We start from the raw sequence: 27,126 nt of genomic DNA on the forward strand, positions 1-27,126 counted from the left end.
CTCTATTGTTAGCCGTAATTATCTTCCTAAGAAATTGAGACACTTTACTCTGCTGAATACTCTATGCTGGTAGCCCAGTATAGACCTCTAAAAATACGTGTTGATAAGAATGGACCAGGTTCTCTTTCTTCCTCACTTTGTAGCCAACAATCCCTAAAAGACAGACAATTTCAGGGAATAATTATAAGAGGTAGTACCCATGGAAGTGCAGAAGAGATGAAAAAAGGAATCAAAAGGAAAGTAGGTTTGAGACATAAGAAAATCTAGGAAAAGTCTGAAGGAAAGAAATGTTCAGGCAAAGATGGTAACATAAAACCAAAATAAGATGCTGGGTTATGACAAAAAGGAGAAATTTGGTTTAAAAAAAAGGAAACTTTGGAAAGAATAATAAAGGTATGAAAAGTAGGGATAAAAGAAATGTTGCTGTTCATATGAAAAATACAGTATGACTTGTATCTTAGACATCACCTATTTGAGAGTAAAGAGAGTGGAGTACAATATAATTGAGGAATAACCACCAGCCAGTAAGAGAATGGCAATTTTGCCTTCCGTTTACCATAAACTTCTCTGAATAGGGTAGTTATTTGGATATCAGAAGCTAAGAGCGAGTAAGCACATTAATGGGGTTCCTATAAAACTATTAAGAATTTCATCTTTGTTCTCTTAAATCAGTAATGTGTCAGTCTAATTAATGAAAATGTATGTATAGTTGGCATTTTTAAAGTCCTCCTGGTGAAAGTGTTAAGGCCATTTCAGCTTTAGTGATTCCAATTTAGATTATGTATAAAATAACAGCATTGCTCTGGGCAACATTGGGCCCACATTTTTACTCTTGTCATTCATCAAACACTTAAACAGTTTTCATTTTGTTGGAGTTAAGTAAGTATAAGTGATCTTATTTCTTGAAATAACCTAAAATTAGTACTACTTATTGCCATTTGCATAACACCTATGAGTTATTTAAATTAATTCAATAATTAGTGTGTGAAGAATTAACCTGTTTTCCTGTTTTTAATGTAATTCATATTTTATAATGCAATATAAACATAATTATAAGTTTACAATTTTAAAGACTGGACTTATGTTTTAATGTGGGTACCTAATGCTTTTATGTTTTAATATTTCAGGTTGTCATTTAGTAAAAACGGAGTAGTTAGAATAGATGGTTTCTCTTCTCCTGACCAATATGATGATGAAGCTATGAGTTTGTGGACACATGAAAATTATGAAGATGATGAACTAGATATAGAGACTTCTAAATATATCTTGGATATAATAGGTGATAAGTTCTGTCAATTAGTAACATCTGAAAAAACAGCTTTGTCCTGGGTGAAAAAGGATGGTAAGGAAGTTAAATATAACATGAACTGCACAAATTTCATTTTAAGAATTTCTCTTTGAATTATGTTTATGAAAGAAGTCCCTAATCTTATCTAACCTTGATTTTTAATTATGATAATGATACCTTTTTACAGTATGTATTTAAGGTTACAGATATTTTCCTATAGAGGGTGAACTGAGTCAATTAACCATTTATGAAATCACAATAGCATTTTGCTGTTTCTGCCATTACAACATTAAGTTAATGTGTTAAACCCACTTTGGAAATTGTGAAATTTCAACATTTGGCTTATAAAGACATAATCTACCCCAATTATTTGTATTGGAATCTCAGCTTTACTCCCTGTTAAACTGTTACCTTTGGCAAATAACCTCTCTGGGTATCAGGCAGGTCTGGAAAATAGGAAAGATAACTATCTCATTAATTTGTTTAGAAAGTAGTTATGTTAATTATGTTTACTTAAGTACTTAATAGTTCCTAACATAGTAGATGCTCTAAATATTAGCTTCTTTTCCTTCCCTTCCTTGAAATCACTGGTTTGCCCCTCAGGGGACACTTAGCAATGACTGGAGACATCTTTGGTTGCATAACTGAGGGAGTTAAGGATATGTTGCCAACATCTAATGGGTAGAGGCTACAGATGCCTCTGAACAGTCTGCAATGCACAGAGTAATCCCTCCCAACAAAGAATTATTCAACCTAAAATGTCAAAAGTACCAGAGTTGAGAAACCCTGCTTAGATGTAAGGCATTTTTATTTTTCACTTATGATCATTTGTGAGTCTTCTAAAGAGAATTACAAATTACTTCAAGAAATCTATTGGTCTTCAGTTAATATAGCCTTGAAAGTTCTTGGTTTGCCTTTACATTTTTATTTCTTCTGTATTTCAGCCAAAATTGCCTTGGAAAAGAGCATGTTTGCCTTTAAAATTTTTGTTTTTTCTGTATTTCAGCCAAAATTGCCTGGAAAAGAGCAGTGAGAGGAGTCCGGGAGATGTGTGATGCATGTGAAGCAACATTGTTTAACATTCACTGGGTCTGCCAAAAATGTGGATTTGTGGTCTGCTTAGATTGTTACAAGGCAAAGGAAAGGAAGAGTTCTAGAGGTTGGTATATAAGTTTATATAAATTGAAGTTTTTTATAATATTTTCTTTAGGATCACTCTTCTAGAACATGAGATGTATTTTTTTATTCCTACGTTCCTTATTAATGTATTAAGGAATTTTTTTCAGTTTGTTTTTAAGAGGAGAAGTAACCACAGTTTATTAACAGCTATATTTTCTAGAATTAAACTGCATCTACACCCATCAGCCTCATGAGTATATCTATCTTCTCATTTCAGTCAGATAGTTCCTTAATGTAGCCCAAATTTAGGTTAGGCCTTGTTGCTTTAAGATTCCAGTGTGTGGGCCAGGCACTGTGGCTCATGCCTGTAATCTCAGCACTTTGGGAGGCCAAGTCTGGCTTCCAAAGATTGCTTGAACCCAGGTGTTCAAGACCAGCCTAGGCAACATGGCAAAACCCTATCTCTACAAAAAAAAAAATACAAAAAATCAGCTGTGCATGGTGGTGTGTGCCTGTAGTCCCAGTTACCTGGGAGGCTGAGGTGGGAGGATCACCTGAACCGGGAGGATCACCTGAACCCAGGAGATGGAGGCTGCAGTGAACTGTGATTGCCCCATTGCACTCCAGCCTGGGTGACACAGTGATACCCTGTCTCAAAAAGGAAGTAATTAAATGAATCAAAAGTGTTTTAGAAAGATTATCCAAGGCAATTTTGGAAGTGACTACCTAAAGCTGGTATTGAATTTTTTGTTAGGAGTAAAGTTCTGATGAAATAAGAGGATTAATATTGTGGAAACGTTAAAAGTACTTGGTATAGATTGTCTGTCTCAAAGTAATGAATGTCATTTTCATTTCAGGCCGCTCTTTTTTCAGAGTAGTGTATCAGGTAGATGAACCATGATTTAACCATCAGTATCTTCTACTGATAGGATTAACCAAAGTCTCTTACCCTTTCTTACCAAAGAAACCTGAGCAAATGTGGAAGCATAGCTGAATGTCTACAGCTAAGTGTTTCTGGGATATGCAATAAATGTGTTAATATGAGTAAAATGTGAAACCACAATACATGTATTTTGATATTTTCAATTGTTATAAAACTTGATGACATGACGTGCATTTCAAATTCCTTTTTTCCTGGTTTCATATTACTTTTGGTTTTCCTTTGCCAAATTAAAAAAGTTAATTTTAATGTACTCTATTTTGCTGTGTCGTATGTATGTATATATATGTAAGCTACCATAAATCCTTTTTTTGAATAAGATAAAGAATATTTATATTAAAACTAAATTGTTGTATTGCTGCTGATTTTCTTTTTCTTTTTCTTTTTCTTTTTCTTTTTTTTTTTTTTGGATGTTGTTGAGACGAAGTTTCACTCTTGTTGCCCAGGCTGGAGTGCAATGGCGCAGTCTTGGCCTCCTGGATTCAAGTAATTCTCCTGCCTCAGCCTCCCGAGTAGCTAGGATTACAGGCATGCGCCACCACGCCTAATTTTGTATTTTTAGTAGAGACGCGGTTTTACCAAGTTGGCAAGGCTGGTCTCAAACTCCTGACCTCAGCCTCCCAAAGTGCTGGGATTACAGGCGTGAGCCACCACGCCCAGCCTGCTGATTTTCATAGTAGTATTAATTTTGAAAGTATAGTCTTGTTACCGTATCATTCTTTTTTCTTTTTTTGAGACAGAGTCTTGCTCTGTTGCCCAGGCTGGAGTGCAGTGGCGCGATCTCGGCTCACTGCAACCTCCGCCTTCTGGGTTCACACCATTCTCCTGCCTAGCCTTTCTGAGTAGCTGGGACTACAGGCGCCTGCCACCAAGCCTGGCTAATTTTTTTGTATTTTTAGTAGAGACGGGGTTTCACCGTGGTCTCGATCTCCTGACCTCGTGATCGGCCCACCTCAGCCTCCCAAAGTGCTGGGATTACAAGCGTGAGCCACCGTGCCTGGCCACCGTATCATTCTTTTAAGTGTAACTTATGCCTTGGGTTATTGTCCATACTATCTATATATCTATTTTACTGTTAAATATTATAATAAAACTCAGATTGAGTAAGTTTAATATATAGCTTCATGTAGTGGTAATCAACATAAGTGTCTAAAATATAAGCAATATATAAAATATTTGCAAGTTACCATGTAGGTTTTGCAGAGGAAAGTCAAAGCTTTTAAAGGTAACTAGTTTTAGACCGGGTTTGAATTTTATTTAATGTATATTTTTATGAAACAGTAGTTCTAGATTTTTTTTTTTTTTTTTTTTTTTTTTTTTTTGAGATGGTGTCTTGCTCTGTCACCCAGGCTGGAGTGCAATGGCGCGATCTTGGCTTGCTGCAACCTCCACCTCCTGGGGTTCAAGTGATTCTCCTGCCTCAGCCTCCCAAGTAGCTGGGACTACAGGCATGCGTCACTACACCTGGCTAAATTTTTATTTTTAGTAGAAATGGGGTTTCACCATGTTGGCCAGGCTGGTCTTGAAGTCCTGACCTCAAGTGATCCACTGCCTTGGCCTCGCAAAATGCTGGGATTACAGGTGTGAGCCACTGTGTCTGGCCTAGTTGTAGATTTTTTTATGCTGAGTTTATTGAGCTTTGTGACACTGAAACTCTTGTAGCCACATCATAAGTAGCTGTCTGTGTCACTAAATTTGTAGAGAAAGTTCTTGAGATCAAGGTATCAAATGCTTTTATTCTTTATGTTATGCCCTATGCTATGCCTTAATTGTTTACAACTTCAGGGATGAAAACTTATTTGAAGTCAGCAATAGCAGTTAATAGTAACTGTATGGTACCAGCTTTTTCACGTCTCATGTTCCTCTACATGTCTTTGAAGCATAAGAGGAAAATGAATTAACAGTCATCTCAAACTGTGTCAGTCTGATGTACTAGGATCAGGCATAAATTGTGTTTGGCACAGAAAACAGCTAAGAGATAGAAGATTAGCTACAAAGATAGAGGTGACTAATAATAATGACTGGTAATTTTTAGAAAGGCTATCATTATATTCATTTTGTGTCACTGTTTTTATAAAATTCAGGAAATGGTGGAACTGTTTTTCCTGACTTGTTTCAGAACCAGACATCTAAAGCATATCATTGACATTTTATTTCATTATTTTTATTTTTTTCTTTTTCTCATTGGCTGTGACTCTAGCCAATGAAACGTTTTATATAATCGTTAAGTTCTTTACACTATCAATTTATAATTATGAAACCATGAGTGTGATATACAACAAAGTATATTATCTTACAGATAAAGAACTATATGCTTGGATGAAGTGTGTGAAGGGACAGCCTCATGATCACAAACATTTAATGCCAACCCAAATTATACCTGGTTCTGGTAAGTATATCTTCTTCATGTAATATAACTGGTCTTGGTTGCTCCAGATTAAGGAAACACTTAAAGGAGTATCTAGAAGTATAACAGGGTGGAGAGAGATTTAACTAGTTTTGAATTGTCTTGCTCAGTTATTGGAAATCCTCTATGTAATAAAGCTCAGAAGATAAGTCCAAGCCTCAGTGATGAAGAAAGTTCACCATTAGAAGTGGAAAGCTGGAGTGTAATGAAAAGGCCTATTGGATTTTTAATGAAAGCTTCTTACAATTTTTGAGCATATCTAATTTTTAATAAAGATAAGAGAGAAAAGAATAGAGAACATAAATTTGGCTGGGCGCGGTGGCTCACGCCTGTAATGTCAGCATTTTGGGAGGCTGAGGCAGGCGGATCACGAGGTCAGGAGATCGAGACCATCCTGGCTAACACGGTAAAACCCCGTTAAAAATACAAAAAATTAGCCGGGCGTGGTGGCAGGCGCCTGTAGTCCCAGCTACTGGGGAGGCTGAGGCAGGAGAATGGCATGAACCGGGGGGGCGGAGCTTGCAGTGAGCCCAGATGGCGCCACTGCACTCCAGCTTGGGCGACAGAGCGAGACTCCGTCTCAAAAAAAAAAAGAGCATAAATTTGGTTGAATAATCAAATCTGTAATAGATGGAAGAGAATGGAGAAAAATGGAAGAAATTTAAAGGGCACAAGAAAACCTCCATTATTCCCAATTATAATATAAAATATTGTAAGAAAAAAAATTTACAGTGTTAACAACTAGTGGTAATCTTTTTATTAACTACCATTTTATTTTGTAGTTTTGACAGATCTTCTAGATGCCATGCACACTCTTAGGGAAAAATATGGTATTAAATCCCATTGTCATTGTACTAACAAACAGAATTTACAAGTTGGAAATTTTCCTACAATGAATGGTGTATCTCAAGTGAGTAAAAATCTCTGGTTATTCAAATAAAATCTGTGATTAAATTAGTCAACTTTGATATTTATTTGAAATTTGGTATAGGACTTATGTATGAATTAGGTTTGCTGTGTTTCTGTGTAAATTTTTTGTATCTATACTACTAATTGAATAATTGAAGAAAGTGTTTAAAAATGTAATTGTTCTACCTTTGTAGGTTTTACAGAATGTTCTTAATCACAGTAATAAAATTTCTCTGTGCATGCCTGAGTCTCAGCAGCAAAATACTCCTCAGAAGTCTGAGAAAAATGGTGGCAGCAGCCCAGAGAGTGATGTAGGCACAGATAACAAGTTAACTCCTCCAGAATCCCAGTCACCACTGCACTGGTTAGCAGATCTTGCAGAGCAAAAAGCCAGAGAGGAAAAAAAAGGTAAACATGATTGATTATCTAGGTATGTGTGAGAGGAGTATAGTATCACTAACCAACAATGTACTATTGTACAATAAAGTACTGTTAATATTGAGGTAAACAATTTACTTTGGTCTTTTGCTTGAATTATGGGTTAGGTTCAATGTAAAATATTTTGTCTTCACTTATTAGGAACTAGCCTGTTGTTTTTTTGTTGTTTTTGTTTGCTTTTTGTTTTTGTTTTTTTGAGACTGTCACCCAGGCTGGAGTGCAGTGGCACAATCGTTGCTCACTGCAGCCTTGACCTCTCAGGCCCAAGCGATCCTCCCAGTTCAGCCTCCCAAATAGCTGATACTACAGACATGTACACCATGCCTAATTTTCTTTTTAGGGGTGGGGGAGCACGGAGTTTTGCTCTTGTTGCCCAGTCTGGAGTGCAATGGCACGATCTTGGCTCACTACAATCTCTGCCTCTCAGGTTTAAGTGATTGTCCTGCCTCAGCCTCCCAAGTAGCTGAGACTAAAGGCATGCATCACCATGCCCAGCTAATTGTGTATTTTTAGTAAAAACAGGGCTTCACCATGTTGGCCAGGCTGGTCTCAAACTCCTGACCTCAGGTAATCCATCTGCCTCAGCCTCCCATAGTGTTGGAATTACAGGCGTGAACCACCATGCCTGGCCAATTTTTTTTTTTTTTAGTTTTTGTAGACATGAAGTTTCACCATGTTGCCCAGATTGTTCTTGAACTCCTGGGCTTAAGCAGTCTACCTCGTCTTCCCAGAGTGCTGGGATTACAGATGTGAGCCACCATACCCAGCATTAGCCTTCCTTTGACTACATATCAAAGTTAGTTACAGAATTGTTTGTGGATGAGCATATTGATAAAGCCACCAGAGCACTAGAAGTGTAACTTACCTATGTCTTCTTTTTTGTGTTTTTTTTTTTCTTTTTTTCTTTTTTTTTTTTTTGAGACAGAGTCTCACTCTGTTGTCCAGGCTGGAGTGCAATGGCATGATCTCGGCTCACTGCAACCTCTGACTTCCAGGTTCCAGCGATTCTCGTGCCTCATCCTCCCAAGTAGTGGGGAGTACAGGCACATGCCACAATGCCCAGCTAATTTTTATATTTTTAGTAGAGACGGGGTTTCAGCATGTTGGCCAGGTTGGTCTTGAACTCCTGACCTCAAGTGATCCGCCTGCCTCAGCCTCTCAAAGTGCTGGAATTACAGGTATGAGCCACCACGCCCGGCCAACTTACCTGTATTTTCTACCTGTCTTTGCTGTAGTGTTTTTCATTTGTAACAGGTGTAAACATGTCTTAAATATTGAGGAAGGCCTTTTTATATTTAGATTGTTTGAATCCATTTGGCCAGGCTGGTCTCAAACCTCCTCATCCTCAGGTTTGTGTTTAGGTGAATAAATCACAATGCTTCCTTCAGTTTTTATCTCACAGTAGAAAATGCTGGGGCCAGTTTTGTCTGTACTTTAGCACCATGCTTAATAGAATTAAAATTTGTAAGGGCTGAGCACGATGGCTCACACCTGTAATCCCAGCACTTTGGGAGGCCAAGGTGGGCAGATCATTTGAGGTCAGGAGTTCAAGACCAGCCTGACCAACATGATGAAACCCTGTCTCTACTAAAAATACAGAAAAATTAGCTGGGCCTGGTGGTGCATGCCTGTAGTCCCAGCTACTCAGGAAGCTGAGACAGGAGAACCACTTGAACCTGGGAGGCAGAGGTTGCAGTGAGCCAAGGTCACGCCACTGCACTCCAGCCTGGGCGACAGAATGAGACTCCGTCTCAAAACAAAACAAAACAAAAAATCTGTGAAATTTTCTCTTTCAGAAAACAAAGAACTTACCCTTGAAAACCAAATTAAAGAAGAAAGAGAACAAGACAACTCTGAATCTCCAAATGGCAGAACATCACCTCTTGTGTCCCAGAATAATGAACAAGGCTCAACCTTACGGGATTTGCTGACTACAACAGCTGGAAAGCTACGTGTGGGGTCTACAGATGCTGGCATTGCCTTTGCCCCAGTATATTCAATGGGAGCCCCAGTGAGTGTGATGCCAGATTTTTGGTTTTAATTTGGGCCTTAAATAGAGATGATTTGGAGACTTGGTTTTTGGCTCTGAACTACCCAATATGCTGATGAAATCAAGTGTACCAAATTGCTAGGCATGTTTCTATTTGCATTATAACTCTCTTTACCTTGAAAGCTGGCATTTTCCGTCTTTTTTTCCAAGGTGAAAGGTGGAAGGGAGGGGGGGGCTCTTCGATTCCAGAAGATCCCTAAGATACCCCTTTAGAATTTGGAAACTGTTTGTCTAGTGAAGGGAAAAACCCACATGAAAGTGAATGTTGTATGTTACTTAATTAGAAGTCAAATTTTGCTTTCATTATTTACCAGGAAAAAAGAGCAGTATAATTTCTTTTAAAACTATATAGGGGGCCAGGTGCGGTGGCTCACACCTGTAATCCCAGCACTTTGGGGAGACTGAGGCGGCTGGATCACGAGGTCAGGAGTTCAAGACCAGCCTGGCTAAGATGGTGAAACCTTGTCTCTACTAAAAATACAAAAGTTAGCCAGGTGTGATGGCACATGTCTGTAATCCCAGCTACTTGGGGGGCTGAGACAGAGAATTGCTTAAACCCAGGAGGCGGAGGTTACAGTGAGCCGAGATCACGCCACTACACTCCAGCCTGGGCAACAGAGCGAGACTCCATCTCAAAAAAAAAAATGAAAGCATATGGGGGCTGGGTGTGGTGGCTCATGCCTGTAATCCTAGCACTTTGGGAGGCTGACGTGGGCAGACCACCTGAGGTCAGGGGTTCGGGACCAGCCTGGCCAACAACATGGTGAAACCCTGTCTCTACTGAAAATACAAAAATTAGCCAGGCATGGTGCATGGTGGTGCATGCTTGTAATCTCAACTACTTGGGAGTCTGAGACAGGAAAATCACTTGAATCTGGGAGGCGGAGCTTGTAGTGAGCTGAGATCACGCCACTGCACTCTAGCCTGGGTGACAGAGTGGGACTCCATCTCAAAAAAAAAAAAAAAAAAATATATATATATATATATATATATATATATATATATATGGAGTAGCGGGGGGTCAATTATGCCTGTAATCCTAGCACTTTGGGAGACTGAGGTGGGAGGATTGCTTGATCCCAGGAGTTTGAAACCAGCCTGAGCAACATAGCAAGACCCTCATCTCTATTTCTTATAAAATAAAATACTAAAAAATTTTTAAAAATGTATATGAGGGATGCCACCTACCTGTATTCTCTGTCCCAGGCCTATGACAATGTAAAAGACAGGAAGGCTGTACTTCTAAGTTTTTCAGACCTGGCAGTTCTCACACAACCAGACTTCTGGTTTGCATTTTGTCAGGAATATAGGAACTCAAATCTAAGATAAGTGCATATTCTGGAGTGTAGGGATATTGTTTAAAAAAAATAAGTCTGTGGGAGGAAAATGTATATGACTTCTCTCAAAAACAGGTTTTGTTTTGTTTTTTTTCTTAATAGAGTAGCAAAAGTGGACGGACTATGCCTAACATTCTTGATGACATAATTGCTTCAGTTGTTGAAAACAAAATTCCACCAAGTAAAACCTCCAAGATAAATGTAAAACCAGAGCTTAAAGAAGAGCCTGAAGAAAGCATAACATCTGCAGTGGATGAAAATAATAAATTATACAGTGATATACCACATTCTTGGATCTGTGAGAAGCATATTTTATGGCTTAAGGATTATAAGAATAGCAATAATTGGAAGCTTTTCAAAGAATGTTGGAAACAAGGACAGGTGTGTATTTTAGGCTGATTAAGAACACTCTTGGTGGAACTGAAGCTTATTAAATAGAATGGTTCCCTCCTTAGAAATAGAAATGGAGTGGGGAAAAAGTTAACACATTTGGGGGACAATAAGATATAAAAGTACCGAAAAGATTGTCGGAATGCTTGTTTCTCAATTCCTGTTTTTTGGCCAGATTTAATATGAATTAATAGGGAAACATTGATTATTTTATGTTATTTTTTGATCTATCAGAACAGACATGTAATAACGCCTTGAATTTACAAAATGCAGTTCCTTTCTCCTCTTTTTTAGATTGGTATTTTAGTCCAGTTAGTAGATCCATGTCTATTATTAAAATGTTAATATTGGCAGCATTTTTCATGAACCTATGTAGATGTTCTTATCTGTAATATTTATACATAGAACATTTATTTACAAATTAGTTCATCAAATCTTGAATGACAAACTATATTGTTTCATTCTCCTCTAATATAAATGATTTTCTGTTGGACAAAAGTTTTGATAATGTTTGATATACATTTCAGATGGTAATTAACTACATTAATGCAAAAATTATGAACAAATTAAGTGTTTGTATGACAGCATTCTGTTAAATTTATTTCTTGTTTTCTGGAAAATGTTTTCTTTGTTCATTCAGCCATTATTGAGCATCTAATAAGAGATCCAGTCTCTGTCATAGGCAGTAAGAATATATAAAAATGAGTAAGCTATGTAAAAATGAGTAAGAACCATTTTAGTGCAACGCTTCTTGATCTTTTTAGGTAACTAATCCCTTTCAAAATCTGATGAAAGCTGAATCTTTCGCCCACAAAAAAGAAATGCACACTTGTGCATTGCATATACACAAGATTTAGCATGTCTTTTTTGCCTTGGTCTCCTTCAAGCCCTGATGACATTACTGGGCTGAAATTTTATTTAGTTTTTGTGAGCTTTTGAGGTAGAAAAGCGTCACACAAATAATTGTTTTCATAATTATGTTAAGTGTTTTAAGAACTTTGTTCAAGGTGCTATGAGAACCCAGAAAAGGAAATGTCAAAGCTAGGATACTAGTTCAAAAAGGCTAGTCTAAATTGATTCCTTAGAGGTTAAGTGAAGTTTTTTGCTAGGTGGACAAAAGGCTGGACATACACAAGAACATCAGGTGTTTAGGGAACTCTCTGAGTGGGTGTGATTATCTGCAACATAGATGATGGTTCATGGGGGAGAGTGGTGTAAGGAGATGGCTAGAGGAATGATCATGAAATGCCCTTATATATCATACTAAGGAGTTTTAACATTATACTCTAGGTAATAGTTTTAATTGTACAATCTGTATAATCAAACTGACATTTTATAATAAGTGACAGCAAGGCAGATTAGAAGTTGAGTTAGAAGAGAATAATACCATTGGCAAGGAGTCTAATCAGAAAGCTTTACAGGCCTGGTGCTGTGGCTCTTGCCTATAATCCCAACATTTTGGGAGGCCAAGGTGGGAAGATTGATCGCTTCAGCCCAGGAGTTGGAGACCAGCCTGGGCAACATAGTGAGACCCTGTTTCTACCAAAAAATTTTAATTAGCCAGACGTGGTGGTTCACACTTGAAGTCCCAGCTACTTGGGAGGCTGAGGCAGGAAGATTGCTTTAGCCCAGTAAGTCCAGGCTGCGGTGAGCCATGATCATGCCACTGCACTCTACTGGGCAACAAAGTGAAACCGTGTCTCCAAAAAAAGTAAGAAGATCATGGTGATAGCCTAAGATTTCTGCTTTGAATTATTTTGATATACTAATTAGCTTAACCCTTATCTTTTTCAAAAAATTTACTTTTAACAAGCTGCTGATTACCCTAATAGCAGCAATATTATTGGATAGATACTAGGCACTAGGAATTAATATGTGAATTGCCAGCAAGAGTTAACTAATACCTGGACCTATTTTTAAAGTCGTATATATTATTGGCTCATTGAAAAAATGTTTAATGGAACGTTCAACCATGTAGTAAACCAGAATTTAGGGTGTTTTTTTCTTTTTTAAGATGTCTTTTGTAATTAAAAAAAAAAAATCTAGCTAGAGATTATTCTTCTTTTGTGGTTCCTAAATTTTAATTATCTTACAAGTTTTAAGAATACTAATAATCACTTAAATTTTTTGTTTGTTTGTTTCTGGAGACAGGGTTTTGCTGTGTCGCCTAGGCAGGATACAAACTCGGGCTCAAGCAATCCTCCCACCTCAGCCTTGGGAGCTGGGACTACAAGAATGCATTGCTACACCCAGCCTAGTAAATATCATTTTTCAGAAACTTTTAAGTCATAGCTTACTGTGTTCTCTATATTCCAGAATTCTGCTTCATTAGAGACAGGAATTTGTTTAAAACCTGAGAATAATACATCAGATGTTCTTAGATATGTTTTCATATCATTTATTGTAGTTTTAGAAGCTGTAAATCTTCCATTACTGGTTTCTGTGTTATTAGAAAGCTATTAGAGAATTTGGGTGGAGAGGACAGCTACCCTCTGTCACCAAGTGTAAGAAAGCTGTGAGGGAATTTGAATTTATGTAATTTCAAAGGAGACATTCACTTTCAGAGAATAACTCATTAGGCTCGAAATTTAATAGTTTCAGCTACTGAAGAGGCTGAGGTGGAAGGACTGATTGGGCCAAAGGGTGACAGTCAGGTATGATGAGGACACTGCTCTCCAGCCTGGGTAAGAGAGCAAGACTGTCTCAAACAAACAAAAGTCTATATATCTTTTAACTGTTATTTATTTATCTATCTGTTTATAAGCCTGCAGTGGTTTCTGGTGTGCATAAGAAAATGAACATTAGCCTATGGAAGGCGGAATCAATTAGTCTTGATTTTGGAGACCACCAAGCTGATCTCCTGAACTGCAAAGATAGCATCATTTCAAATGCCAATGTTAAGGAATTCTGGGATGGTTTTGAAGAAGTTTCAAGTATGTTGGTTTTTATTTTACTATTTTCTCCATCATACTCCTTCAAAATGATAAATTTCAAATGTAACTTAGATTTTTAGTCTTTGAAACATCTGTTTTACATTGTCCAATAAAAAGAAACAAGTAATTGGAAACAAAACATTGGGTCCTAATCCCTGTCTCTAGCACTAATTTCCTTTGACCTTAAAGATGCCGTTTATATGTTTTGCTTATGGAGAAATGTTTGGCAGTTCCATAAGCTTTTGAAAATTGAATTATTTATGTAAAACTCTTTCAAAATTAAAAGTGTAAATGTAAGATTGTGATGTTACCAAGATTTTTAAAAATAATTTTTGAGATATTACAAGTGGGTAATTTAATGAATTCTATTTATGTACAAAAGGAACAAAGGTTTTAATACTACATAAGTACATAAGTAATAAGTCAATAAGCAAGCATTCATTAAGCATGTAATGTGCAACGATCAAATCATTCATTTACATTTCTTTCTTTCCAAATGTTAATAAAGATAAAAAGGCAGAAATTACCCTTTTAGTAATTAACTGCATTCCTTATAGAACGGCAGAAAAACAAAAGTGGAGAAACAGTTGTTTTAAAGTTGAAAGATTGGCCTTCAGGAGAAGACTTCAAGACTATGATGCCAGCAAGGTTTGAAACTTTTCGTTTTGACTCTTGACTTTTTGAGATCGAGCTGAGACTGTCCCCAGAGATAGGATAAGTAACTGTAAATGTGACCTGTAGGCTTTTTCTTTCTCAATTAAAAATAAATAACTTGAGGCTGAGCGTCATAGTGGCTCACGCCTATAATCCCAGCACTTTGGGAGGCCAAGGTGAGGGGATCGCTGGAGTCCAAGACTTGGAGATCAGTCTGGCAAACATGACAAAACCTTGTCTCTACAAAAAAATACGAAAATTAGCCAAGCATGGTGGCAGGCATCTGTAGTCCCAGCTACTCGTGAGGCTGAGGTGAGAGGATCACTGGAGCCGAGGAGGTGGAGGCTGCAGTGAGCTGAGATCGTGCCACTGAACTCCAGCCTGGGTGACAGAGTGAGACCCTGTCTGATGGATTGATTGATAGCAAAACTGAGTTGGTAGCCTCAGCAGCGGGGAAGTCTTTATGTTAGGACAGTGAAGGAAAGAATGTTCGTGTTAAAGAGGCTGGGCACGGTGGCTCACGCCTGTAATACCAGCACTTTGGGAGGCCGAGGCGGGCAACAAGAGTGAAACTTTGTCTCAAAAAAAAAGAACACAGGACCCTGTTTAGGACCTCCCTTCTATTCGAGCTTTTTAATGGTTTAATGGTTAGAGAAGCAGAATTGCTATTTTAGTTAGTATCACTTGAGTCAAGGAAAATTGTTACCTGTCTTATGGAAAGGTAGTCTGCTGTTTTGAACAACTTGAAAATTATATATGTGAAAATACTTATCAATGCAAATCTTTATTTATAAGAAGGCAATGTTGTTATTCTTCAGATACGAAGATCTTTTAAAAAGTCTGCCATTGCCAGAATATTGTAATCCAGAAGGAAAATTCAATTTGGCCTCTCATTTGCCAGGATTTTTTGTACGTCCTGATCTAGGACCCAGGTTGTGCAGTGCCTATGGTAGGTATATATTCACATTTCTCCCATGTAGGAATTATATTGGATTTTTTAAAATTTTTGCTCAGGCCAGGCACAGTGCCTCACGCCTGCAATCCCAGCACTCTTTGGGAGGCTAAGGTAGGTGAATCATGAGTTCAGGAGATTGAGACCATCCTGGTCAACATGGTGAAACCCTGTCTCTACTAAAAAATACAAAAATTAGCCAGGCATAGTGGCGTGCGCCTATAGTCCCAGCTACTCAGGAGGCTGAGGCAGGAGAATTGCTTGAACCCAGGAGGCGCGGAGGTTGCAGTGAGCTGAGATTGCACTACCGCACTCCAGCCTGGGCAACAGAGCAAGACTCCGTCTCGGAAGAAAAAAAAAAAAAAAAAATTCTGTTCAAGGATGGGCGTGGTGGCTCATGCCTGTAATCCCAGCACTTTGGGAGGTCAAGGTGGGTGGATCATGAGGTCAAGAGATTGAGACCACCCTGGCTGACATGGTGAAACCCCATCTCTACTAAAAATAGAAAGATTGGCTGGGTGTGGTGGCATGTACCTGTAGTCCCAGCTACTCAGGAGGCTGAGGCAGGAGAATTGCTTGAACCCGGGAGGCGGAGGTTGCAGTGAGTCGAGATCCTGCCAGTGCACTCCAGCCTGGCAACAGAGCGAGACTCCTTCTCAAAAAAAAGAATTACTGTTCCTACAAATTGTCTAATGATTTTTAGTTTCTACTAAATCTATTCCTTTAATCCATCGAAACCCTTTTTTATATGAAGCAACATGTTAGGAATTAACAGCCAATATATAGTTAAGTACCTGCTTATTGATTTTTTATTAATTTGATTTTTAATCATAGTACATTTTATTATAATAGAAATGTAATTATTGAAATAATAGGGTCTTTTATAGATTGTGGCTTTTGGAACAGGTTTTTGTAATAAGGAAACTAAAACTCAAATTACAATTAAATTATGCAGATCGAGCTAATTTGGGGGAATATCTGATTATACTATTATATATATGTAAGTATTTTGTCAAGTAAAATTTTGTTTTATACACAGGTGTAGTCGCTGCTAAAGATCATGATATAGGAACAACAAATCTCCATATTGAAGTTTCTGATGTTGTAAATATTCTAGTCTATGTTGGCATAGCAAAAGGAAATGGCATTCTCTCAAAAGCAGGTAAACTTAAAAGAATAAGTAGTCTTTGAAATAACAGTTGAATAATCACATTCACTAGTATTGTCCAGAATATCAGCTTCTGAGTTAACAGTGAAGATTTCAAAAAGAATTGCAATGGATGTAGGGGCATTTTAGCCCTTATTACTTGAAGATTGAATAGTTTTCCTATTTTTTTTTTATGTAAGTGAAATTTTAATTTTAAAAGTGAATATTTTAACTTCTTTTCTATCATTAAGTATTGTGTTGATGAAAATACACCGTTAAGCGCACTTGTAAACATTTATTGAGGCCGGGCGCAGTGGCTCACACCTGTAATCGCAGTACTTTGGGAGGCCAAGGCAGGTGAATCACTGGAGGTCAGGAGTTCAAGACCAGCCTGACCAACATGCTGAAACCCCGTCTCTACTAAAAATACAAAATTAGCTGGGTGTGGTGGTGCATGCCTGTAATCTCAGCTGCTCGGGAGGCTGAGGCAGGAGAATCGCTTGAACCCAGGAGGCAAAGGTTGCGGTGAGCCGAGATCGTGCCATTGCACTCCAGCCTGGGCAACAAGAGCAAAACTCCGTCTCAAAAAAAACCAAAAAACAAACAAAAAAAATGTATTGAAGAATAGAAACTAATTCCTAGGGTTCTAAAGATGATTAAAATATGGTTTGTGACTCAAACATTCTTTTTTCCCCTCCAGTAAAAAGAGGAAGAAGGGGGTCTTTTAAGTGGAAGTAACTTCTTTCTATCCAGTATATAGGTTTTCGTTTCTGTGCCCTGAATTTCTTTCTGAAACCATGCTGTCACTTATTCCCTTCTTTATAAATACGTAGATACAGTCATAGGCCTTTAACGTTTTCTTCTCCATTGGCTTTTTCTCTGTACAATAGAAGCAGAGTCTAAGATTATTTTTTCTTTCTCGAAAGAAAGCCTCCTTTAAACCTTTCCATCCTGTTGCTTCTACCCTCATAAGAAATATTTTACCACCTCTGTCACTTTCCTTTTATATTTCAGCTCATTGCAGTCTTATTCCACACCAGTCTGAAATTACTATTGCTACTGCTGTCATGCACACATATTTGGATAATTCAGTGTATCTTTCTGGTTCATTTATTACTCACCCCTCTCTATAATGAATGGCATCGTTAATCACAACCTCTTTGAATATAGTTCTCTGCTTCTGTGATACCACTTCTGATTCTGACACTTTATGGAGTTGGAGGCTTCTTCGGAGTTTCAGATGTTCTCTACCTTTTCTACTTCACATGCACTTTCTGTGAAATTCTGTGGATGACATCTAGCCATGAAATAGATCACCAGTTGTATATCTGGATCCCAGAATGGATCTATAGCTTAATGGCTAGGTGCTGGGGACATGGGATTCATTATAGTATTCACTCTACTTTTGTGTACATTTGTCAATTTTATAATACACAACCTAAAATCCCTCAAAACTGTAGAAACTCATTTTTACATTATGCTACTCAGCTTTTTAACTGACACTATTGACTATAAAAGGTAACCACCCCCATCCCCCAGAGATTTGAGAGTCAGTGGGCACACTTGAGTTATAGTCTGAGCGCTGCCACAGAAATGTGACCTGTGGTTCAGATTATTTATCCTTTCTAATCCTGTGATGCCATGGAGTTAACATCCTTTGTATCTCATTGTAGTTTGTTCAGATCTTTCCCTGTAGCACTTAGAAGTTACAGTATAGAAGTTAACCTGCTTTCCTCCATTACTATTCATTCATGTCCTTAAAAGCTAGAACTTTCTTCCTCATCTTTGTTTATGCATATCCCCCAGCTTCTGTTCCTAGCATATTTCTTTTGAGAAAATTTCAGGAGAATTTCAACATTTTAAATAATCCTTTTGCTCTCTTTCTTTATCTAAAAAGTTTTTGTCGCTTTTTATAGGTGGTCACAAAGCAACATTTTAGGGTTATAATAATGTTTCAAACACATTGAAAAATACTTAGAAGAACATTCTTTTTTTCTCCATCTGCCGTGTGTCTCTTAGCTCCATGTCTTCTTGGCAAACTCCTGTATTCATTCTTTCAATTGTAACTCAGATTATCATTCACCCTAGAAGTCTTCATTAAAGAAAGTAAACTTACTCTGCTCTAGCCAGTCATTCTCTCTATTACGATGCCTCCCCCACCTCATGTACTTTTTATTTTAATTTGCAGAGCAGTAAAATTTAAAGGAAAAATGTCAGAAAACCAATTCAAAGTTTCCAGCTTTTAATTTTGTTAAGAAAACAGATTTTAAAAACATCAACTGTCATTTTTTAAAGAGAACATTTTAAACTCTCTCTATAAGAAAGATAAGCCAGGCATGGTGGCTCATGCCTGTAATCCCAACACTTTGGGAGGCCGAGGTGGGTGGATCACTTGAAGTCGGGAGTTTGAGACCAGCTAGCCAACATAGTGAAACCCAGTCTCTATTAAAAATACAAAAATTAGCTGGGCGTGGTGGTGTATGCCTGTAATCCTAGCTACTTGGGAGGCTGAGGCAGGAGAATTGCTTGAACCTGGGAGGCAGAAGTTGCAGTAAGCCAAGATTGTGCCACTCTACTCCAGCCTGGGTGACACAGCAAAACTCCATCTCAAAAAAACAAACAAAAAAAAGATACCGGAGTAAAGGATGATTTTTTTATGATCAACTTTTTACATTGCCCTTAATTTTTTTGTTTTAACATGACTGGGAAAAAACTTTGTCACAGATAACATTGGAGGACTTAACCTGTCTCTGTACCCTTTGTACTGATGTGATTGCACTTACCACAGTGTGATGTTTATTTGTCTGGATTTATTAGGACCCTCTTTAACTCCATGAGCTCTTGAATGGATCTTTCTTAATTCTAATTCCCAACTTCCTAGGACAGTGCCTGGCACTTAGTAAACACTTACCAAATGTTTCAATTAGCAGTGGCTCACGCCTGTAATCCCAGCACTTGGGGAGGCCAAGGTGGTGGATCACCTGAGGTCAGGAGTTCGAGACCAGCCTGGCCAACATATAGTGAAACCCCATCTGTAGTTAAAAAATACAAAAATTAGCTGGGCATGGTGGCGGGTGCCTGTAGTCCCAGCTACTTGGGAAGCTGAGACAGGAGAATCGCTTGAACCTGGGAGGCAGAGGTTGCAGTGAGCCGAGATGGTGCCACTGTGCCCCAGCACTTCAGCCTGGGCGACAGAGTGAGACTGTGTCTCAAAAAAAAAAAAAAAAAAGAAAAAAATACGTTTGCAGCTAAGTTTGAATATAAAACAGACATTACTGTCACAAATTAAGAAACATCTGATATATACTTTGTAGCAGGTAACAGCTTTCTTTAAAAAGTTTTATACAAGTGATAACGTGGTATTTGACTTTCTGAGTTTTTTTGCTCAAGATAATGGCTTCTAGTTCCATCCATGTTGCTGCAAAAGACATGATTTTTTTTTTTTCTTTTTTAAAGACAGGGTCTCCTTGCTCTGTTGCCCAGGCTGGAATGCAGTGGCACAGTCTCAGCTCACTGCACCTTCAACTCCTGGACTCAAAAAAGATCCTCCTACCTCAGCCACCAGAGTAGCTGGGACTACAGACAGGCACCACCATGCCTGGCTAATTTTTTTATTTTTTGTAAAGACGGATTTTACCATGTTGCTCAGGCTGGTCTCAAACTCCTGGGCTCAAGTGATCCCCTCACCTCAACCTCCCAAAGTGCTGGAGTTACAGATGTGAGCCACCTACCCAGCAGTGATTTCATTTTAATGGCTAAATAGTATTCCACTGTGTATGTACATCAGATTTTCTTTTTTTCTTTCTTTTTTTTTTTTTTTTGAGATGGAGTTTTGCTCTTGTTGCCCAGGCTGGAGTGCAATGGCGTGATCTTGGCTCACTGTAACCTCCACCTCCCGGGTTCAAGTGATTCTCCTTCCTCAGCCTCCCTAGTAGCTGGGATTACAGGCATGTGCCACCACACCCGGCTAATTTTGTATTTTCAGTAGAGACGGGGTTTCTTCATGTTGGTCAGGCTAGTCTCGAACTCCTGACCTCAGGTGATCCGCCTGCCTCGGCCTCCCAAAGTGCTGGGATTACAGGTGTAATCCCACGCCCGGCCACACATTTTCTTTATCAGTCATTCGTGGATGGACACTTAGGTTGATTCCTTATCCTGATAGATATTGGAGACTCAGAGGAGGGTGGTTAACAGGGCTGGGTGATGAGAAATTACTTAGTAGATACAATGTACATTATTCAGGTGATGATAACTAAAAGCCAAGACATCACCACTAGGCAATATATCCCTGTAACAAAAATTGCAGTTGTACCCCTTAAATTTATACAAAAATTTTAAAAAGAATATTTATTTAAATGTTCACTGGTCCTTTTAAAAAAGGACCTTCCTGTGGTCCTACACTTAGAGACAACTAGTTACTATTTTTGTTTGTACACTTCTAAAGTTTTTTTCTGTACATACATACATGTGTAGGGATTTTAGTTTGTCAACATTTTAGAAGGATGGCTTGATTTTCCTCAAAACCACAACTTTGTTCATGAAACATTTGCATTTGATTACAGATTAACCATTATCAAATATGAGAGCCCCTCGAAATTAATCAGAATACATTTTGCCCTGCCATTCATTAGTCATGGTAATGAGTAAAACCTTTCACCTCATGGAACCTTTTTACTCAGGTATAAAATAGAGGTTATCCCTTATTCTTAAGTAGGTATAGGGGCCAACTAATAAATAGTGACCATAAAAGACCTTTGTAAGTTAGGAAATGCTATGAGTACAAGTCATTGTTAGGACCCCTCCTTGGGACAGGGAAGGAAGTTGGTTAAATTTTACATAGTTGCTCTTAGGTTTTCTATCTCCTGCTTCTTGGTTTGCAGAAAACAAACCGAGAAAATCACTATTGCTTTGTATCCACTTATCTATTCTTGTAGTCCTAAAAGTTATGAACATAGAACTGTGTTTGACTCTTTTTAAGAGTACTGATCCGGCCAGGGACAGTGTCTCATGCCTGTAATCCTAGCATTTTGGGAGGCCCAAGCAGGTGGATTGCCTGAGCTCAGGAGTTCAAGACCAGCCTGGGCAACACGGTGAAACCCCACTGCTACTAAAATACAAACAATTATTTTAGTAATTGTTTTAGTAATTAATTTAGTATTGTATGGGTGTGGCAGCTTGCACCTGTAGTCCCAGCTACTTGAGAGGCTGAGGCAAGAGAATTGCTTGAACCTGGAAGGCGGAAGCTGCAGTGAGCCAAGATCATGCCACTGCACTCCAGCCTGGGTGACCAAAAAAAAAAAAAAAAGAAAAAGTACTGATCCTAGTCAGGCACTCTGCTGCTCTGATAAATCAACTTTAGGAGACTTGGCTTTCTGGTATTCTTTGCCGACAGTTTGAAATTATGTTCCTTTGTTTCAGGAATTCTCAAGAAATTTGAGGAAGAAGATTTGGATGACATTTTAAGGAAAAGATTGAAGGACTCAAGTGAAATACCTGGTGCTCTGTGGCATATTTATGCTGGGAAAGATGTTGACAAGATAAGGGAATTTCTTCAAAAGGTATAAGTTAGTTTGCATATAATATCTCTTCCCCTCGAGCAATGACTTATTCATTGTTACCGTACCTTCACTTGGCATTCAGCAATATAAGATCATTACATAATTTTTACTTCAAAGTAGATGGGGGTTTTTGTTGAAAGTCAAAACCCTCTTTCTCTTGCTCCTCTTTGAAAGTCTGTTACATTTTGAGGGTTTTGAATGGTGATTTGTTCCCAGTTGGTAGTGTTCCTCCATTCCCTGTTAATAAAAGACTAATCTGTTGTTGAGCCAGATATTAGTTGGGTGGCGAAAAGTAGCTATCTGGAGTTGCAGGATGTAAAAACAAATATTTCATGGAAACATCTAAAGAAGGTAGGATCTTTATTTTCTTTGAATCTGATTGATATTTTTGGCTGCTGACCTAGGGCATGATTCTACACTATCACATCTGATACTATGATACTGAATAGACTCAAATTTTGAGTAATCATACCTTGACTGTAGTTGTCATACACTCTGAAAGAAATTTATATATCAACCTGAAATAATTGGTTCAAACCCTTTGCTCAGGTACTTTTTAAACTTCGTAATTATGGAAATTTCTTTTAAGAAATGTTCAGTGCTGATACATCATCTTTCTGAAAGGATATAAGTTCTGTCTGTGATCAATGTGAAGTGAAAGAGTTACAGCCTTGTTTGTACCATCTTATCCCTGAATACCTACCTGTATTTTAATCTGAAGTATGATCATTTGTGCCTTCCAAAGCAGATTATTTAACTGATTAAAGAGTCCCTTGAAATTGACTTTTCAAGTGTTAGAAGGTTAGCCATGTAAAGGTATTTATACTTACCTTAAAAAAGGATCAATAAATGTTTATGAAATCCATACATATGAATGGTTTGGCTTTTGGTTAAAAAAAAAAAAAAAAAGACCCTGTTCCTCATCCACGTGCTATACTTTTGAAGCAATTGTAAGGAAGAAAACCAGATAGATGGAAACTTCATAGTGGAAGGAGGCGGTGAGAAGGAAGTAGTAAACTGTTAAGAGCATTTCAGTGTTGCTGTATTGTTTTAATATTCTTTGTCTCTCCAAATTATTGCAGAATGTTATTTTTTAACTGAAGAAGCTCATTCAGTTGTTCCATTGATTCTGAGAACAAAAGACTTGTTATTACAAATAAAATTGAAATTTAACTGAACAGGATTTACCATTTCCTTACTTAAATTGGGGTGTCTATTTTAATTCATATTTCAGATTTCAAAAGAACAAGGCCTTGAAGTTCTACCAGAACATGATCCAATACGTGACCAAAGTTGGTATGTGAACAAAAAGCTCCGTCAAAGGCTGCTTGAAGAATATGGAGTCAGAACCTGTACTCTTATTCAGTTCCTTGGTGATGCTATTGTTTTGCCAGCAGGAGCACTTCATCAGGTATATACAAACTTATTTCTAACATATCTTTTACTGACTGAAAGAACTAGTTTTGAAAAAAAAAATTGCTCTTAGTATAGATATAAATGGAAGAAGACGCAAATAAGAGAATTACCTGCACCAGTCTGCCTTTATTAGAATGACATCTCAGTGCTTGCAGAAATCTGACATAATTTCCTTAAGATTTTAAATTGTTTTAACATGAGCCAGATTTCTATTTGTATACTGTCTCCGATTTAATAGATTGAAATCTGATTTTTAAGCCTTCCTAGTGACATGTATACCTCTGAATAGTGAGGCTTAAAAGCATGGGGGGACACAGTATACAGACTTTTTATCAGGCTTTAAGCATACCTCCTACCTTTCTTCAGCATGCTAGCATAGCAGGGGCCTGTCTAAAGAAAGACGGTATGTAATTTATATAACTGTTGATCCACAAAACATAAAAACTAAAATAAATACCTAGTTTAAAATACCTAATTTTTCCAGCACCAGGAAAAATGGCATAGAATAGATGGGGTGGTTATGGAGGGTGGGATTAAAAGTACACACTGGATTCCTATAGGTGGAATGGGGCTACTACAGCCCAGGTTAGCCCTTATAATTAACAAGGTGTACCAGGGAAACCAGAAAAAACTCGAAAGCTGCTTTGCCTCAACAGTTGGTTCTTTACCTTTTCCACTGCTAAGTAATTGAGATGTAGCTGATGTATATTAGTTTACCAAGGAAACTTTCTCACATTTTATATAAGTATAGTCATTGACTGTTTAGCATTTATGACACTATTCCATACAAATACTACTTAGGTGATAATAATTGCTTAGCTTTTAGGATGTGGCAGATTCAGGGTCAGATTTATCATTATTAGATCTCAAATGGCATTTATGATATAGTAGTAAAATACAAATGTCATAATAATAAATGTAACTTTTTCTCTATGATAACTTCCTGGAAAAAAATGTATTTACATTAAGTGGTTATATTTTCCCATGGACTTATGATTATTTCAGAGATGTCATATTATTTATGATTCGTGTTTAATCTGGGATTCACCCTATACACCGTTTCTTTGACTTCTAGACTCTTAGCAGAAAATAGCTAATCTGTATTCAAATGTAAATGCCCTCAAAAGAAGAGCCTATTTAAGAGACTAGTATTATAAATCTTTTTGTACATAGGAATAATCCTTTGATAATACAAAGTAGATTCCCTTGAAGATCTTTATTCACATATTGAATTTATCCAATGTCAGTTTTTATAAAGTTAACCTAGGTAGTGTAGTCATTTTTATAAATTGAGATATAATTTGCATATAGTGAAATTTACCTTATTTAATGTATAATTCTGTGAGTTTCAACAAATGCATAGTTAGGTAACAACATAATCAAAATGTAGAACAATTCCATCACTCCGAAAAAATTCCCTCTTGCACTTTTTTTTTTTTTTTTTTTTTTTTTTGAGACAGTCTTGCTCTTGTTGCCCAGGTTAGAGCGCAGTGGCGCAATCTTGGCTCACTGCAACCTCTGCTTCCCAGGTTCAAGTGATTCTCCTGCCTCAGCCTCCTGAGTAGCTGTGGATTACAGGCATGCACCACCACACCTGGCTAATTTTGTATTTTTAGTAGAGATGGGGGTTTTCCACGTTGGTCAGGCTGGTCTCGAACTCCTGACCTCAGGTGATCTGTCTGCCTTGGCCTCCCAAAGTGCTGGGATTACAGGCGTGAGCCACCATGCTCGGCGTCCTCTTGCACTTTTATAGTCAACCTCTTCCCACCCAAAGTTCCTGCAACTAATGTGCTTTTTTGTCCCTATAGTTCCTCTTTTATGAATATGCCATAAATTTGGAATCACACAGTATGTACCCTTTAAGTCTGGCTTTTCTTAATGTATTTGAGATTCATCCCTATTGTTGTGTTTATCAGTTGATGATTCTTTTTTTATTGCTGGGTACTTGTATGAATTTTTTTTCATTTTTTAAATCCGTACATTCACCAGCTGAAATACATTTTGGTTTTTTCCACTTTGGGGCAATAATAGATAAAGCTATCATAAACGTTCATATACATGGTTTTATGTGAACAAAGATTTTTATTTCTGTTAAGTAAATACTGAATGGTGGGATTGCCTGGTGATATTATAATGTATGATTAAGAAACTGCCAGACTCTTCTCTAAATTGGTTGTTCCATTTTCATTTCCCAATGCAGGGTTATGTGATTTTCGTTTCCTCTGCTTCCTCACTGGTGCTTGTTACTGTCAGTTTTGTTTTTAGACCATTCTAATAAGTGTACAGTGGTGTCTCATGGTGGTTTTACTTTGTACTTTCTTAATGACTAAACATTGGGCTCTTTTTATATCTTAATTTGCCATCTGTATATCTACTTTGGTTAAATATGTGTTCAAATATTCTGTCTATTTAGCTGCTTTTTTTCTTACTGAGTTTTGAGTGTTTCTTGCCAATTTCTGGTAACAAGTCTTTTATCTGATGATGTGTTTTACAAATACATTTTCCTTTCCTGTAGCTTCTCTTTTCAAAGAGCATTTTTTTTTTCCTTTTTCCATTTTTTAAAAGACAGTATCTTGCTCTGTTGCCCAGGTTAGAGTGCAGTGGCATAGTCATAGCTCACTATAGTCTCAAACTCTTGGGTTCAAGTGATCCCCCCACCACACCCTCCTGAGTAGCTAGTACTGTAGATGCACACCACCATGCCCAGCTGATTTTTTAATTTTTTATGGAGATGGGGTCTTGCTGTGTTGCTCAGGCTGCTCTTGAACTCCTAAGCTCAGGCAATCCTCCTGCCTTGGCCTCCCAAAGTGTTGGGATTGTAGGCATGAGCCAACCCACCTGGCTGGTTTTTTCCATTTTGATGAGGTCCAGTTGATCAGTTTCTCTTTTATGGATGATATTTTCATAGTATCTACAAAATTGTTGCCTAGCCCAAGATCACTAAGATTTTCTCCTCATTTTCTTCTAGAACCATTGTAGTTTGAGGTCTTACATTTGGGTATGCAATTTAGTTCATCTTTGTATGTAGTGCATAGTATGGATCGAGGTTCAATTTTTTGCATATGGGCATTTGGCTGTTCCAGTACTATTTGTTGAAAATACTACTTTTTAATGTTTTTCTTTTGAAAATATAATACATAAACAGAAAAATTCAAAAGTATAAAAAGTTGACGGTGAAAATTCAGTATCTCACATTTTTCCCCCAGTTCCTTTTTTCCAGATGCAATCATTGTTACCCCAAAGAGATTCCATGCTTACACTTGTCTTCCTGCTGCTACTTTTTTGGGAAGAGTGGTCTTTTAAGTAGGCTCAAAGTGACCTTGTTAAAATGTTAGGTTAGTTTACATATCCACACTTCCCCTTCTGTCTCACTGCCTTCATCTCGTATGGCTCTCCTAGTTCCTCTCTAGCCATCCTGCCCTCTTTGCTTCTTTCACACACACCAAGTATGTTTAGCCCCACCAGGGTTTTTGTGCTTGTTAATCCTTTTTGCTTGGAATCGTTTTTCTCTCAGGTATCTGTAAGACTTGCTTCTTTACAATTTTTTAGGCTTCATTCAAATTTCACCTTCTTGGTGAGGTCTAGTTT

The 27,126-nt window shown here is 37.7% G+C and overlaps 1 protein-coding gene across 12 annotated transcripts in view; it reads left to right on the forward strand.

The window, feature by feature from the left end:
* The window catches only part of JMJD1C (jumonji domain containing 1C), a 362,577-nt gene that overhangs the window by 329,963 nt on the left and 5,488 nt on the right, over positions 1–27,126 (forward strand). For all 12 annotated transcript variants that reach the window (XM_009245568.4, XM_063727630.1, XM_054522543.2 and 9 more), the window contains 13 exons: positions 1,128–1,342; positions 2,295–2,447; positions 5,647–5,736; positions 6,537–6,664; positions 6,858–7,071; positions 8,898–9,112; positions 10,591–10,869; positions 13,643–13,811; positions 14,369–14,459; positions 15,284–15,414; positions 16,457–16,579; positions 21,983–22,122; positions 23,357–23,533. In XM_009245568.4, coding sequence (XP_009243843.2) covers positions 1,128–1,342; positions 2,295–2,447; positions 5,647–5,736; positions 6,537–6,664; positions 6,858–7,071; positions 8,898–9,112; positions 10,591–10,869; positions 13,643–13,811; positions 14,369–14,459; positions 15,284–15,414; positions 16,457–16,579; positions 21,983–22,122; positions 23,357–23,533 — 2,125 coding nt within the window. The remainder of the gene's footprint in view (positions 1–1,127; positions 1,343–2,294; positions 2,448–5,646; positions 5,737–6,536; positions 6,665–6,857; positions 7,072–8,897; positions 9,113–10,590; positions 10,870–13,642; positions 13,812–14,368; positions 14,460–15,283; positions 15,415–16,456; positions 16,580–21,982; positions 22,123–23,356; positions 23,534–27,126) is intronic.

This window comes from Pongo abelii, chromosome 8 (genome assembly GCF_028885655.2).
Source record: "Pongo abelii isolate AG06213 chromosome 8, NHGRI_mPonAbe1-v2.0_pri, whole genome shotgun sequence".
NCBI classification, from domain to species: domain Eukaryota; kingdom Metazoa; phylum Chordata; class Mammalia; order Primates; family Hominidae; genus Pongo; species Pongo abelii.